This window comes from Diplotaxodon limnothrissa, linkage group LG14 (assembly GCF_057381915.1).
Source record: "Diplotaxodon limnothrissa isolate DT_005_m linkage group LG14, D_limnothrissa_male_GT1.1, whole genome shotgun sequence".
NCBI classification, from domain to species: domain Eukaryota; kingdom Metazoa; phylum Chordata; class Actinopteri; order Cichliformes; family Cichlidae; genus Diplotaxodon; species Diplotaxodon limnothrissa.
Window position 1 is genome coordinate 30514269 of NC_140609.1, and position 15261 is coordinate 30529529.

The following is a 15261-nucleotide window of genomic DNA, read 5'->3' on the forward strand; positions in this document are numbered from 1 at the left end:
ATGAAAAAAAAAATACTATTAAGATAACTAATAATAAAGTCCTCACTCAGTGTACTTTCAACCAAAAGGCAAATAACCAAACCATCTAATAAAAGATATAGATATTGAAAGAAATATTGAAACACTGATCCACATTGATTGATGGATCATTTGATCTTACACTTCTTTTTTTTTTTACCTGAATCTGGCTCCTTTTTTGTGAAAAACTTCCTTATATCCATTACGAACTTGGCTGTCTCTCTGTGCACACACACACACACACACACACACACCAGCATCCAGTCAGTGCAAGACAATATAATTTCCCCATATTAGACAATACAAATCCTCGCAATAGCACACCTGTCGGGAATTAACATTACAGTCTTTAAAAAAAACACATCATGTCGTTTTAAAAAAAGATCAATTTTCCTTGACATTGCTAACAAAGTTAATCAAAAACTAGTAACTTAACTGTTAGCTTCAGTCATTTGGAGAAAGAGAGCATCCAGGTTACTGAAGACATTGAAAAAAAGTGAATTATTATTAATTATGTATTATCTCAGCATTTTGTCTTTCTTAGAAGTAGCGCCAAGATATTACTACCGAAATAATAAGTTGAAATTTCACTGGTGGAAACAAACTGTGGAATATGAAGACTTAAGGTTAAAGGTAAAATGTATATGTGGACCTGTGGTGGGGGGGGGGGTAATTCAGGAAAAAACAACAACAAATAAGCCAACAAAACTAAAAATTAGCCCTGCTATGAGCCGGCAGGTGTGCCTGACAGACTGAACTCAGGGCACCGAACGTCCCACAACACAGTCCTAAGTAGTGACGTCGTCTTCCTCTTAGTGACTGCTGTTATCAAGATGGCGCTGCGGCCAGGATCTGGGGGAGGTGGCAGGTATTTTAGCCATTTTAAACTGACTCATTTCAGGGGAAGTAATTTGTGCGTGAAACATTCACCCCCGACAGTCGCGGGGCTTCACATTTAGCCACGAGGACGCCCTCAAATATCGCGATAAAGGCTGGCTTAGTTTGTCGGAGCAGGGAGATGAGATGAGATGGCTCGTAGTCAGGTGCCACAGCTAACGTTAGCTGGCTCCTTCTGCCTTTACCTGTCCATGTTCAGAGTGGACCAGACTAACTCCACGGTGTGGTCATATTAACAGATTTCACGCTTAAGTTATTCTGTGGTAGTCATAGTGTCCATTGCTCTCGGTCTCTGGTGATATAACGCGATACTTGCTAGATGAATCTCTTGTAGCATTGCTAGGCAGGCCTGTGGGTGGCTGGTAGGGACACATATTTACACTTTCTCAGAATTATGTTTTCTATTATTAGGGATTTAGTATGGTGTTGGCTATTTACGAAGATAAAGCATTAGGACGTGAAGATTTGTGGGGAAGGGGTTGATTTAGTTAAGTTTTTGTCCCTGTAACACACCAAGCAGCAGAGACTCTAAGCCCTTCTTCAAGAGTCAGATTGCTCTAATAACTCTCTGCTGAATTACATAATCAGCCCTGTCGCACATGCATATTCCAGTAAGTAGCTGTAAATGGTGAGGAGATGTTCAGGTGTCTTATTAAAGCAGTGTGATGATGGTCTGCAGAGGAGATGAAAAGGCCAGCCTCATGATTTTTTCATAACACGAGCTCCAGCACCCTGAATAATAAATATACTCTGGCTACAAGGCTAGCCAGGTGATACTGATCTGACAGGTGAAACCAAAGCCCTCAAGACTGTCTGTGCCATTCTTTCACTGTGGCTGGTAAAACCTCTAATGTATACTCTGGTAGATTTGGGCTATATTTATATGTTCAAAAAATGTGTCATTTATGAGATGGGCCATGCTTAACTTTGACTTTGGAAATCCTTTTTTTTTTTTTTTTTTTTTTTTTTTTAAAGTATCTACTTCCATGGTACAGTGTGACTTTTTTTATAATCAGTGGTCCCATTTGGTAAAAAACAATCTTGGAAACTTCAATCTTGGAAATCTTGGAAACTGAGTAGCTGCAAGAAATGACAACGTGGGTATGATAAAAGTAAAATGTACCTGAATGCTAAAGTGCAAAGCCAGGAGGTGAAGCCTGTTTGAGAATTCCAGCAACCTTTTGTAGTTTGTAGTAGGGCTGTTCGATATAACGATATATATCGGATGACAAAACGTCTATGGTTTCATTTTACGCTATCGTTTGTTTCGTGGTGTCGCAAAATAAACTGTTTACAGCAATATTTTTTCACCGTTTTGATGGTCACTGTAGTGGCTATATTAATTTCTTTAAGTTCTCTCTTTCTCTTATATTTAATATAACCACACTACAGGCGGACAAGCACCTGTTTTTATGCGTTGTGGTTAGCAACAAGACGGTAACACCATCGCGTATCCGCTTGTTTATGTACCACATAAACCTTTCACAATAAAGCTCAAGATCCTGTTGAGACTTTTCAAAATAAACTGAATCGCGTGAAAGACCAGATTATTAACGGATGAGAAGTAAAAACAGAGCCGCCAGGTGCTAAAAAATAAACCTTAGACTCAAACGTTAGAACAGGCTTTTCCCCGCAGCATGCCGTGTAATAAATACTCACAAAGAAAACGGCGGCCTTTACAACTTATGTCTAAAAATGTATCGTTTCATGCATCGGTTAAAACACTCGACTCCAGCTACATGACGCGCAGCTGGAAACACTTCCCGCAAGTCGAGCTGCCCGAGATTCACAGAATTTACAGAAAATGTTATATTTTTGCGATTTATGTCGTTATCGGACGATAGAATTCTTATATCGGGATATGAGATTTTGGTCATATCGCACAGCCCTAGTTTGTAGGCTCCATGCAGATCCTCTGTTTTCAACAAGGCATGTGATTAAATACTTTATGAATGTCAGATGATATCCTGTGCAGAAACCATACTTTTTACACCAGCTATTTAGAATATTTCTTCTTCTCTCAGCTGCTCCCTTTAGGGGTTGCCACAGCAGATCACCTACCTCGATCTCAGTCTCACTCTACCCTTCTCTTCTGACACACCAACCCTCTGCATGCCCTTCTTCACTACATTTGTGAACATCCTCTGAGGTCTTTTTCATTTCCACCTGCCTGGCAGCTCCATATTCAACATCCTTTGTCTTTTTTATCCACTATCCCCCCCCTGCACATGTTCAAGCCTCTCTAAATTTGTTTCCAAACTGGGCAACTCACGATGTTCCTGTATATGAGAGAGAAAATGATTAGTGCTTGCTTTTCAGAGTGCCTTCGGTTACTTTTAGTGATGCATTAGTTGTAAAATTCTGGGCCGATACCAATGACATTTTTCCTGCTCTGTTTATTCCCTCTGTTATATCAAGAAAACAAAGAAATCTTCATTATACATGGATATCTAAAGTTATTTTTTAAAAGGGGCTTTCAGCTCTGAAATACAAATAATGACATTAAAATCAATACAACTGATAAATCAGTAAATAAGATAACATTTTCTGAGTTCAGTGGTGGATCCGTTGGCTAATATATCAGCCAAATGTCAATCAGTTGGCTGATAACACCTAATAACAGCCGTCCGATAGATTCATTGGCTCCAGCCATGGCGACTTTTTCCTACATAATAGCATCTATGGAAGCAACAGCATTAGCAGCGAATGAGGAAAAAGTGCATTCGTAAGGCAGAAAATTGAGAATTTCTAGCATGTTTCTTTGGGTAAATAACAAAGCCCTAAATAATCAGTTGTTTGTACGTAAATGCTTTAGATCTTTATGTAGCAGAAGTGGCAGGTCTATTAAAAGTAAGCTTTTCCTTTTTATAGGAGTGATTTTAAGTTTGCTCTCTGTTCCTCTATGAGAGCAAATAATTTTAACAGTAACGACTCTGGCTAAAAACTCTGAAACTGTCCCTTCTGTCCCCAAGCATTTAAAGCAGTTTGATAAGCTATTAGATGAATCCAGACCTTTTACAAGGCTCAGGCCTGCCTGGTGTCCACAGCTGCTGTCGCCGCTTATCTCCCTCTATGTTAATCCACTCGGCCATGACCTCTGATTTGCTGAAGGATGGCAGACAGTAGTGCCGTCATGCTCAAAAAGCTTTTTAAGCTGCAAATCTTCCAGTGAGCAGATGCGAGAATCTGAAACCCTCTGGTACTTGTCATATTACAACAGTATCCTGTGAGGGGAAACGCTGGCTTCTTGCTTTGAGTTTAAATGTTTTTAGATGAGCAGAGAAAAGAGGACCACTCATCAGCACCAAGAGTGCCCATAAATTCACATTAGTGTGAATTAAATGTGACAGACTCAGGAGGACTTGAACAAATAGCTGTTGTGACTATGTCCCAAATCATAAATGTACAGTACTATGTTGAAGTTGAGCTGCAGCAGGGCTGTAATTTCATGTACTACCATTAGGTAACACAAGATGGCACAGTGATTCAATTGAACCTTTTGTTTAAGCAGGCAAGTTATTAAAGCACATCCATTTTAACAATGGAAGCCTGCAAAAGGCAAAACCTCTTGGAGAAACGGCTAACCCACACACCCACTGGTAAAACGGTGCCACCCGGTAGAGAAAGCTTTAGGTAAATTCTGCAGAGGGTAATTACAAAAAGTACCTTTAACCCTTAAAATAACAGATAATTTTGGCTCTTTGAAGTAAGCCCATGCAGACACAACATTTCCATGTTATCACATTGGACACTTCAGAGTTCCTCTTGCATTGGGAAAACTCAAAATTTCAAGGATTGTAATTGACCAGTTTTCTAAAGTGGGGTTTAAATTACTCAAACGAAAACAACTTGTGTTTTTTACAAGGACAGAAACACGAGGAAAATTCATAGACCTTAACTAAGGTAACAGGGACTCCAGTTGTGTCTGTGTGCGTACTCCCTCCCCAGAGGCCCGTTTTGTGTTGGAGAAAACCTATAACTCCAGCGGACATGTAGCACCACCTGATGAATATATATGGTTTGCTCTCTGCCAGCTCCTGAGGGAAATATGTGGTTCTTAAGCTGCTAAATGCTCCACTGGGTTTGCTGGCTAGTTACTAATTGTGTTTCAGATACAAGGAAATATGAGGGTTCTCCGGCTGGTTAGACAGTGCTAGTGAATGAAGATATTTGGAAATAGTAATGACTCTGTGAATAATGATAATAACGAATAACGGACAGGGTTAATCGATAAAGAATAGTTGCAGTCGTCGTGTTTACAAGCCTGCATTATGAGCCAGTGCCTGCTTTCTGTGACAGTGATCTCTCTGCTTCCCTTCTGTCAGCACAGTTGTCTCAGTTCTAAAGTTACCAGTATTATATTGTGATGATCACATTAAACTGGGAATCGTTGGAAGCAGAGGCCCGGCTGGCTCCGTCTTCTGTTTGTTTCTGCATCAACGCTTCCAGTCTGTGAGTTGTAGTAAGTTATTTGACAAATAGCCGAAGGCCTGTGTGGGTTGGCTCCGGCGAGGGAGAGACTTGGCCGACTCGTAGAAAGACTTCCTCTGATTATTTCTTAAAGGCCTGTTTCTCAGCACAGCGACAAGAGTCCAAGTCGCCTGCAGAAACTCGCCCAGCCATCTACCCTCTTGTTTATCTGGCGTGAACGTTGCTCCAAAGGATCTGAGGGGTTCTTTGTGAATAAGCCTCAGCTGCTTCGAGTCTGTAGAACAAAACTGCGTCTGCTTGTTGATGTCACTGTCATCAGCAACACACTTTTATCGCATCCGTGTTTAATTTTACCTGTCGGCTTACGGGAGCGTGTTACTGTCATCTGAAGAATTACAGCAACAGGATTCAGATTTGACGCAAGGAGGAAGGCATTTTCAAGTTGTTTTGAGGAGGTTGCAGTTTTACTTTTTTATATTTTTGGTTCTGTTTTGTCATCTCAAATGAGATCAGTATAAAATGGAATAAAATTAAACTGAAGGACCACATGAAACTGAAAAAATGGACTGATTTGTACAGCTCACAGCCTCTCAATCTCATTTATTGTCAAGCAAACATGGCGTCACATCTAATTTCACTTATCTCTTCCACGTCAGTTGTGTTATTATAACGGCTGTTGATTTTAAATGGTATTGTTGCAGCTAAGTGACAACGAGTCATCTGCTGCTATAAATGTTCAGCAGGGGACCGGGGAATAAAAAGGCCACATAAATGAAGGCTGTTTTTAACTTCAGCCTCAGTTTGAATCTCATAATCTGTGTTTTTCTTCTTTATTTCTTTAGTTTTATGTATCCTGTTGGAGGAGGCTTGGGACCGCCGCAAGGTGAGTCATTTCGCAGTGAATATTACCGCTCTTTCCCTCCAAACTGTTTGTGTAAATATATTCAGCTGAGGAGATGGCACACAAATGTGTTTTGTGTGAATTTGAATGGGATCATAGAATATTGCTTTTTGAAGCAAACTGTCAGGATATTGCACTTTAGAATGTAAACGTTGTTTATTTTGACAAATGTTACTAGAAATCTTCATTTTAAATAAAGTGGATATTGAAATACTGATTTTCTAACAAGTATTAGCACAATAAGTGTCATTCTTCCCTCGATGTAATCAGTCACACAAGATGTGATCAAAAGTTTCTCGGCTCTGTAAATAACTTTAAAAAGTTTGGCTCATCTCCTCTTCAGTGTCACCTTCTTTGGCAGCCTTGTACTCTTCTGAAAAAGGCTAGGAACTGGATTAAACTTAAATTTAAGTTATGATTACAAAATAATTTCATCTACTTTCTCTGTAGAGCTCTTTGTTTTTTTTTTATTGTGCTATAATTCAAACGCACTCTGTTCCTTTACAGTTTGTAGTTTTTGCTTAGTTGACTAAAACAGAGCTTCTCTTTACCAAGATCCATACATGAAAAGAGATGAAGAGAAACCCTGGATTGCTCAGGGTCTGTCACCTGGTCCACTTTCAGCACTATGACACATTTTAGAACATAAATCTCCTCCCAACATGTTTTTAAGTTCAGTAAATTAATGTTTAAACTACAGTATTGACCATAATAGTTGTGATTATGATTGTTGCTTTAATCGAGTGCTTGCTCTGTTGATTGAACTTTGTGCGCTTGATTTGCTCCCCTGTATCAAACATCAAGCCTTCAGCTTTCATTTGGGGAAGAGGGTGAAGCCAAATCTGGGTTGGGAGAGAAAAATAAACCAAAATGCAAAATGAAATAAGAGGAATGATGAGGAACATGCTGCAAGCATGCCCCTCTTTAGAGCTAAAAGGAACATGGGAGGACAGCCTAGTAGGGGAGATAGGTTGGCCTTTGACGTTAACTTTGATTGTTTTCGTCCTTTCCTTTTAGTTATTGGTCCTTGCAGTTCTTGGGCATATGAGGATCAGTGAGGATTCGGCACATTGCAGCTCATATCTTTGTTACAATGCTCAGCACTGAGCAACGCAGGTCTCAGATGTGCCATCATTTAGCTGTGGCTGCTCATCCTACTCAGACTGTTGGCTTTGCAGTAACGCCTCCAGATAAACCACGCATGCACTGGTGGGACGAGCGTCTCTTAGGGGTCATTATATGCTCCTGTTAGCAATGTCATTTTAGTCCAACAAATTAGAATGTGCACAGTCTCCCAGACAAGCCATTTACACAGCCCAGTTGAGCCCTAACATGTTGAATCATCTGCAGGCTCCAGTCGGAGCTGGCTGCTCAGCTCTGGTTAAAAAATAAACACACACTTTTCCAATTTTTCTTCCCCCAATCCTCTTGTTTTGCTCCAAGTTGTCACAGTAGTCACCAGAGAAACAGATTTGGCTGTTGCAAAGCCTGTGTCTTTTTCCAGCTGTCGGAAGAAATGGTAATGGATTTGCAATACTGAATTATGACCAGCCTCTGGAGGCTTTTGTTTTCTCTTTTTCTTGATAACTTAAACTAAGATAAGTAAGTAAATACATTTTATTTCTCCCAATAGTTTGTAAATTCTTCATTATAGCTGTAAAAACTTTAAACGCAGCCTATAACAGTGTAGCTTAATAAAATAAAACATGACCAAAATGAGCTCAATAAGGAAAAATTTACACAAAGGAAAGGTGCTCAGTTAAATGGAAGCTCAAAAAGTACATTTTTAAAAACACAGAAGAATCCCCTGTAAAAACTGAATGTAAAACGGGAAGAAAAAATTAATAGGAAAAAACAGATTAACTTATTAAACTTGTAATAAATTATTATAAAGAAACAAAGAACTTCATTTATACCAAAAGTTGGGAAGTTACCGTGTTTCAGCAGCCAATAAATCCAAGCACTCATTTGTATTATTAAAAAAATTACACTAAATAAGGAGCTCAGATAAAAAAAAAAAAAAAAAAAGAAGAGCTCGATAAATCAGACTCCATATTATTTTGCGGACGCCTCACATTCCCCATGATGATTGCGGGAAGACCTCCAAATCTACTGTTTTCTATGTAGCTTCTCCGGTCTTACAGGCCTTGCTCCAGGCAGTAAAACTGTCAGTGCAATCAGCTGGTGAAGATTCTCTGTTGGCAAGAGAGTAATATGAAGAAAAACTACTAGAAGGCTTGTAAAAATTGATTTTACAAGACCCGTGAATCAAAAAAAAGTAGCCAAATCAACTTCACATGAATCGCACTGAGTAAGAATCAAGGCTATCAGTTAATAAAACCATTAAAATAAATACAAAACAGTAACAATGGAAACTGCATCTCAGTATGGTACCAGGAAAAAATGCAATGTAAAAATTTGAATGTAATACAATAAAAGAGAGTAAAAGAAACTCAATAAATTCAGCAAAGCATGATAAACATGTTACATATAGAATATTTTAACCATGTCTACAGTATGTGATAACAGAGTTTGTGTGTTTCTGCAGGCATGGTACCCATGCAGCAACAGCAGCAGCAGCAACAGCAGGGCTTCCCCATGGTTCCTGTCATGCAGCCTAACATGCAGGGCATGATGGGAATGAACTTTGGAGGCCAGATGCCCCCAGGTGCCATCCCTATGCAGGTCAGCGCTATTTCTTATATGTTGTGCTTGGTTCTGTGTTTGCATATGTTTTTTGGGAGGCGGGGGTCAAATTAATATTTCCCTGAGGATTTATTTATGTATTTATTTATTCTCTTGTAGTATTTTGAGTGAACTTGCTAATTTGGCTGCATTTGGTGCATACATAGTAGTGAAACACTGCTGTATTGATTTAACTGATTTCACTCATGTGGAAGGCTGGCTTTACAGCTCCTCTTGAACTCATTTGCTTCCATGTTAATCTCTCCACAAACAGTTTTAAACACCAGCACATTAACAGGAATTTATTGTTGCCTGGTGATGTTTAACAAGACTTTAATCCATTAACATTTTGCTTTCCCTTGGTTAAAGCATTTGATAATCACACGAGCGGAGCAGGAATGCTAAATAGTTTGTTGCATGTTTTTTTGGGGGGGTGGGGGTCTAACAGGGTGGAATGGCGATTGGGATGCAGACCCCTGGGATGCAGTTCTTGGGTCAGCCACAGTTTATGGGTATGAGACCAGCAGGACCCCAGTACACGGCTGACATGCAGAAACAGATGGCTGAAGAGCACCAGTAAGTCATCTTTACACCTCCATTATAATTCCTCTTTGTGTAGATCAAGTTTAAGTAAGCAGCTAGCTTAAAAAACAGTGCAGTGGAAAATAAACTTCCCTTTAACACATTCAAATTTTCTGTCAACTTCAGTTTCTGGTTACTTCTTATACTTTTTAATAGAGCCTTAGTGTCCAAATTAGGTAATTTTTCCCCCAAATACAGTGAAAGATCTGAGTTTACCATCTGAGAGCATTCTGCTACTTTTTAGGACGTATAATCCCCCAAACCCTAACCCACTAACCCTGTAAAGCCTCTTGGATTAGCTGGAAAATTCATTATCACAAAGCTGACAACATAAAGTTAGGTGATTTTTAAAGCTCTTGAAAAATGGACTTCTTCCACATCTTCTCACAGCACAGCAGCACTCCAAACATCTTAAAGAATATGGATACTGGGTTGGGTTTTAATCATGTGTTGTTGCTTATTTTACTGGAGTAAAGTGTCTAAATGCTTCTTTGAGCACTGCAAAAGAAACCACACTTTTCCCTGCACTTTAATTTACTTATTTATTTTTTGATTTCTAAATGTTTAGATTTGTGTGACTGTACACTTGAGAGATTGATGCATCTTCAAATGCGATGTCTGCACGTTACATTTAAAGGAACCAAGTGAATCCTTGTTTTATGTCTCACAAGTACTATTTTAGCCCCAAACTGTAGATGGTGCGGTCACTGTTGGTCCTCAGTGGATGAGTCCTAATAACCTAGATGGTCCCGTTGACAAGTTGACATTTGTGGTTTTAAATGAAATGTCACAAAAACTCTTGGTTGGACTGCCATGACATTTGGTTCACAGATTCATGTACCCGTCATGATGACTTGTAATCAGTTGATGAACTTTGCATTAAAGGCCATCAGGGCACAGTTTAAATTTGTCCAAACACCTGTAAAGCTGATGACATTCCCAGCTGCCTCAGCTGTACTGTATGTAGTGCTAATTAGTGCATGTGAGTGTGTGAAGGAGAAGAAGAATATGAAGCAAGAGAGTAGTAGAGAGAGGAGGGGGGCAACCGGGGGGGAGCAGCAGTCAAACATGCAAATAATCTTGTCTCACTAAAATAAATACACAATACAGGATATTAACATGTTAATACCAAATAAAAATCAGCATGTTTGCTTCATCTTTATACATTCAAATAAATTCATTTTCAATTCAATTTTATTTATAGTCGTGTCAAAAAGTGGTTGCTCCCTTTCTGATGTCCTTTTTTTTTTTTTTTTTTTGGATACTTAAATGTTTCAGATCATCAAACAAATTGAAATATAAAGATCATGCACGTAAACACAAAATGCAGTCTCTAAATGAAGGTGTTTATTATTAAAGGGAGAAAAAATCCAGACCTCCATGGCCATGTGTGAAAAAATTATTACCCCCTAAACCTTATAACTGGTTGGGCCAGCGTTAATAGCAACAACTGCAATCAAGCATTTGCGATAACTGGCAGTGAGTCTTTTACAGCCCTGTGAAAGAATTTTGACCCACTCATCTTTGCAGACTTGCTGTAATTCAGCCCCATTGGAGGGTTTTCAAGCATGAACCGCCTTTTTAAGGTCAAGCCACAGCATCGGATAAGAGAGCTTATCACAGTTAATTCATGATTTAACAAGGCAGTGGCAGTCACTTTTTCTGACAGAGCTGTAGGGTTTGGTTGTTTTCCCCTTAATAATAAACACCTTCATTTAGAAGCTGCATTTTATGTTTACTTGCGTGATCTTTATCGAATATTTAAATTTGTTTGATAATCTGAAAGATTTAAGACAAAAATTTGGAATTCAGGAAGGGGGGCAAGGACTTTTTCACACGACTGTATGTAGCGCCAAATCACAGCAACATTGATCTCATTTTTGTTGTCAGGAAAAAACGTGCAATATGTCAGGTTGGCCTTTATTGCTTATCTTAATGGAGCACTGTGTCCAAGTACAGCCTCACAGACCACACGGCTAATGTGTCTTGTGGATTTTGATCCTTTTAAGATTATTTTCCAGAACAAAAACTAACACACTGAATCAGTTTAAGCACCAGGGCTGCTGCTCTTAGCTGACCCCTGATCTGATAGCTTTCTGGTCCTCTTCTCCATTAACATAAATAAATCATTATTATTTTTTTATAGATCCTCCTTCTCTTTTTTAGTAAGTTGTTTTATTTTCATCATTTTCTGTCAGTTAAATCTGCCCATTGTATCTCAATACTAAAATATAAAAATGACACAGTTTTCACAATTTTGCCTCTGTACACCATCGCAATAACTCAAGAGACGATTAAAGTGTATAAAGTGAAGAGTTTCGGCTTTACTTCAAGGCCGTTGCTTAGGAATTTAAATATTATTTGTGCTATTTTTTTAAGAGCATAAATTTGTAATTATAGGTTTGGATTTGCGTTTCCCTTCTTTCTCCTCTCAGGCAAAAATGCAGAGAAATACTTAATCCACAAGTTTATATGTAAAATGGTTAAAGTGATAAAATGTAAGTCTAGCTATAATAAGATAAGTAAACCGCAGAATGAACCGAATGAACTGAGAAATGTTGAAATGTTTTTACAAACTTCCATCAGACAACACGAACCTTCAGCTGCCGTTTTAACAAGCTTCCTTTAAGCTCATCCTTCTTAAGAGTCATATGTATTATGCTGTACTCTTCTTGCCCTTTAGAAAACGTCTGGAGCAGCAGCAGAAAATGCTGGAGGAAGACAGGAAAAGAAGACAATTTGAGGAGCAGAAACAGAAGCTGAGGCTGCTCAGCAGTGTCAAACCCAAGGTGAGCCTCTCTCCACATCTCGTTCTGCTTGTTTTTCCTGGCATGTCCACTGCTCGTTTTACTGACCCTCTGGACTCTCGATACCCAATTGTGCTGCGCTCAGACGGGGGAGAAGAGCCGCGATGACGCCTTGGAGGCAATCAAAGGCAACCTGGACGGTTTCAGCAGAGATGCAAAGATGCACCCCACTCCATCATCTCAGACCCAGAAGCCAGGTACCTTAGCACTTGGAGTTAAAAGTGTTTTCTGCTAAAGCTTCTTGCTTTAAAAAAAACCTTATAATAACTGAGTGATTGCTGGTTCACCAGACCACTGTATAATATTCTTTACTTAACTCACCCCTGTGTATTTGAGGAAATTTTGGAGATGCATTTAACAAATACACCGCATCTTGTGCAGTGCTTCCCGACCTTTCTAAACTATGAAACCTAGCAGTATTAACTTGCTGCTCCATGTTGCCAGTTTGAGATCTGTTCAAGGACACTTTTGAGTATAAGTTTCATTTCTGTAATACTATAACCTGCATCAATCATCTCAAGGCTCCTTATAGATTTATCAGTTTCTCCTGGGTGCAGACTTCTGCTTCAGCTGTTGGAATCTGTACAAATGTTGCGGTTTTGAAAGTGAATTATCAGAAATCCATCTAAACGACATGTAGTAAATCTGAATATAAGTTAAGTGTTCTTCAGTTTGCAGATCTACAATTTCTGCTCTTGCACAAAAAGTCATTATCTCACTCTTGCACTGTGCAGCTCCGAAATCATCTTCCATTGTAGTGTGTTTGTCATGTGCTGTGCCATCATCATTATTTCTTCATTTTTGCAGACTCATCGCCATCACACCCGTCTGTCACTGCTCCCTCCCTTCCCCCAGCTATGTCTGAGGATAATGATGACTTTAGTGACTTTCAGGGCCCCGTCGATACCCCCACGTCGTTCCCTTTGCCCCCCTCCTCATCCTCTTCCTCCTTCACCACCACTCCCTCCAGCTTTGGGTTCTCCTCTCAGGCCCAGCCTTCATCCTCTGCCCCCAACATAGGTTTCTCTGAGGACGATGACGAGTTTAGTGACTTTGTTCAGGGACCTGTAAACACTTTCCCTTCTGCCAACTTCCACCTCTCCTCTCAGTCGCAAGTCCAATCGACTTTTCCACCCTCACAATCCCTCCCCTCTTCTGTGTCCATTCACACTGACACCCAACACTCTGCTGTCAGCACCAGCACCCAGTCTGCATTTCAAGGTAACTCTTCTCTTGCTTTGTTCACACCTCCCCCTCCCATCCCTCTAATTTGCCCTTTTTTCCACCTAGTTTGGAGGAATTTTTTACATTAGTGATTCTTTTATCACTGATGCTGAATGCTTTTACTGGTAACCCTGGATGATGGGTTTGTTTTGACCTGCATTAATGTGTGAGAGCATGCATCTAGCTAGACCAGCAGATGACCTCAGTACTCAACACTAAAGGGTAAACAAGGATGCATAATAAATAAGGAATACTGTTGAAAATGACTGTTTCTCAGTAGGTTTTTCCCCATGCAGTAGTTGCGTTTCCTTTTGATAGTGAATTTATGATTTGTGCACTGGTAGAGGACTGTCATGTCATTTGTCATTTGCCCTGTAATCTCTGGGATGAGCAGCTGCTCTGTGACAGCTTTCAGTCTCAGACTGTGAATGACAGGGTGCAGAGATCACCTTCTGTCCAGAGCAATTCAGCAACCCTCCGTCCAGTGTCATCCTTGATTCTCTGAGACATCTCTGACCTAATTGTTTAGCATCTGGAATAAGCAGATTAGATGGCTGATGGATAGATTGCCTCTGATATTAAGAGACCTGAGGAATTTACCTTGCAGTGTCTTTGTTGAAATTCAGTCAGGTAACATTTCTGTTTAGGGGGCTGTTTACAAATGATCTCATTTGCTTTTTTTAATCTTATTTCCAACAAATAACACTAAATAATATCTGATACTTGGCTTCTTACGCAATTTCTAAAGAAAGGTTTGGTTAAAAAGAAGAATATATTGGTACCCCTTGAGAAAGGCTGTACTTTGGGTAATAATGGTTAAAGTGCCTGCTGTTATCAGCTCAAGAAAAAGATCTGTCACTGAATTTGTTAGTGTGCTTTTGTATGTGGGATTTTGTGTGGTTTTTGGGCAAATCTCCTTAAAGCTTCTTAAAGAAGCCCTGTGGAGTTCTCTAGAGGAACAAAAGTTACATTTCTGTTCAGTCTTAGTCACCAGAAACTGTCCTTAATTCTTAGAAGACATGCTGATTGAATTCCTGCTTTCTAAAACATTTGCAAAGACTAATTGAATTTAAATGTTAAAATCAGTATTCAAAATTGTGCAGGCATGTTTTCCCCTGCCTTTGTTGGTGTATTGCTGCACATTTTGGCATGTTACTGCAGCTTGTTATAAGTGCAGTAGGGAATCATGTGTGCATGCATGCATTCATCATACCCATTCTGAGTGTGCATGTGAGAACACATTGACAAACAAAGTTGGCCCAGATATTAGTTAGTTGATGTTGGATTGCACTGGGTTGCAAATAGTTAAGTTCAGTTAATGCCTGTTAAGTAGTTATGTGTCCTGCCACCTGCATGATCTACCCAACGGCTCCCATACCTAAAGCACAGTAGTGGTTTAGTAGTGCGAATGCTTTTGAGGTGGACTATTTCCTGCCGTATGCTACATGCAGAAAAGGAAAACTGTGGAAAGTATTCCAAAATTGTCAGCTGTTCATGTTTGAAAACCGCTACAGGAAAGGAGCACAATAATGCTACAAGACGCCTGAACCATGATTAGCAACCTTTTATAACTGCTACTGACTGCTTCAGTCTTATCTTGCATATCAGATCTCAAACACAAATCTTTAAGTTATAACATAAATCTACTAAAGCATCCCTAATTTCATTTGCAAATTGAGCCTATAAATAGATGCGTTAAGTGTGCATTGTTGCTAG

The 15261-nt window shown here is 39.5% G+C and overlaps 1 protein-coding gene across 6 annotated transcripts in view; it reads left to right on the forward strand.

The window, feature by feature from the left end:
• Positions 1 to 843: 843 nt before the first annotated feature.
• synrg (synergin, gamma) overlaps positions 844 to 15261 on the forward strand; it is a 42377-nt gene continuing 27959 nt past the window's right edge. For all 6 annotated transcript variants that reach the window (XM_085370558.1, XM_085370560.1, XM_085370561.1 and 3 more), the window contains exons 1-7: positions 844 to 886; positions 6189 to 6229; positions 8796 to 8932; positions 9381 to 9508; positions 12198 to 12303; positions 12407 to 12518; positions 13129 to 13542. In XM_085370558.1, the coding sequence (XP_085226684.1) occupies positions 852 to 886; positions 6189 to 6229; positions 8796 to 8932; positions 9381 to 9508; positions 12198 to 12303; positions 12407 to 12518; positions 13129 to 13542 (973 nt within the window). In that variant the 5' untranslated portion in view covers positions 844 to 851. The remainder of the gene's footprint in view (positions 887 to 6188; positions 6230 to 8795; positions 8933 to 9380; positions 9509 to 12197; positions 12304 to 12406; positions 12519 to 13128; positions 13543 to 15261) is intronic.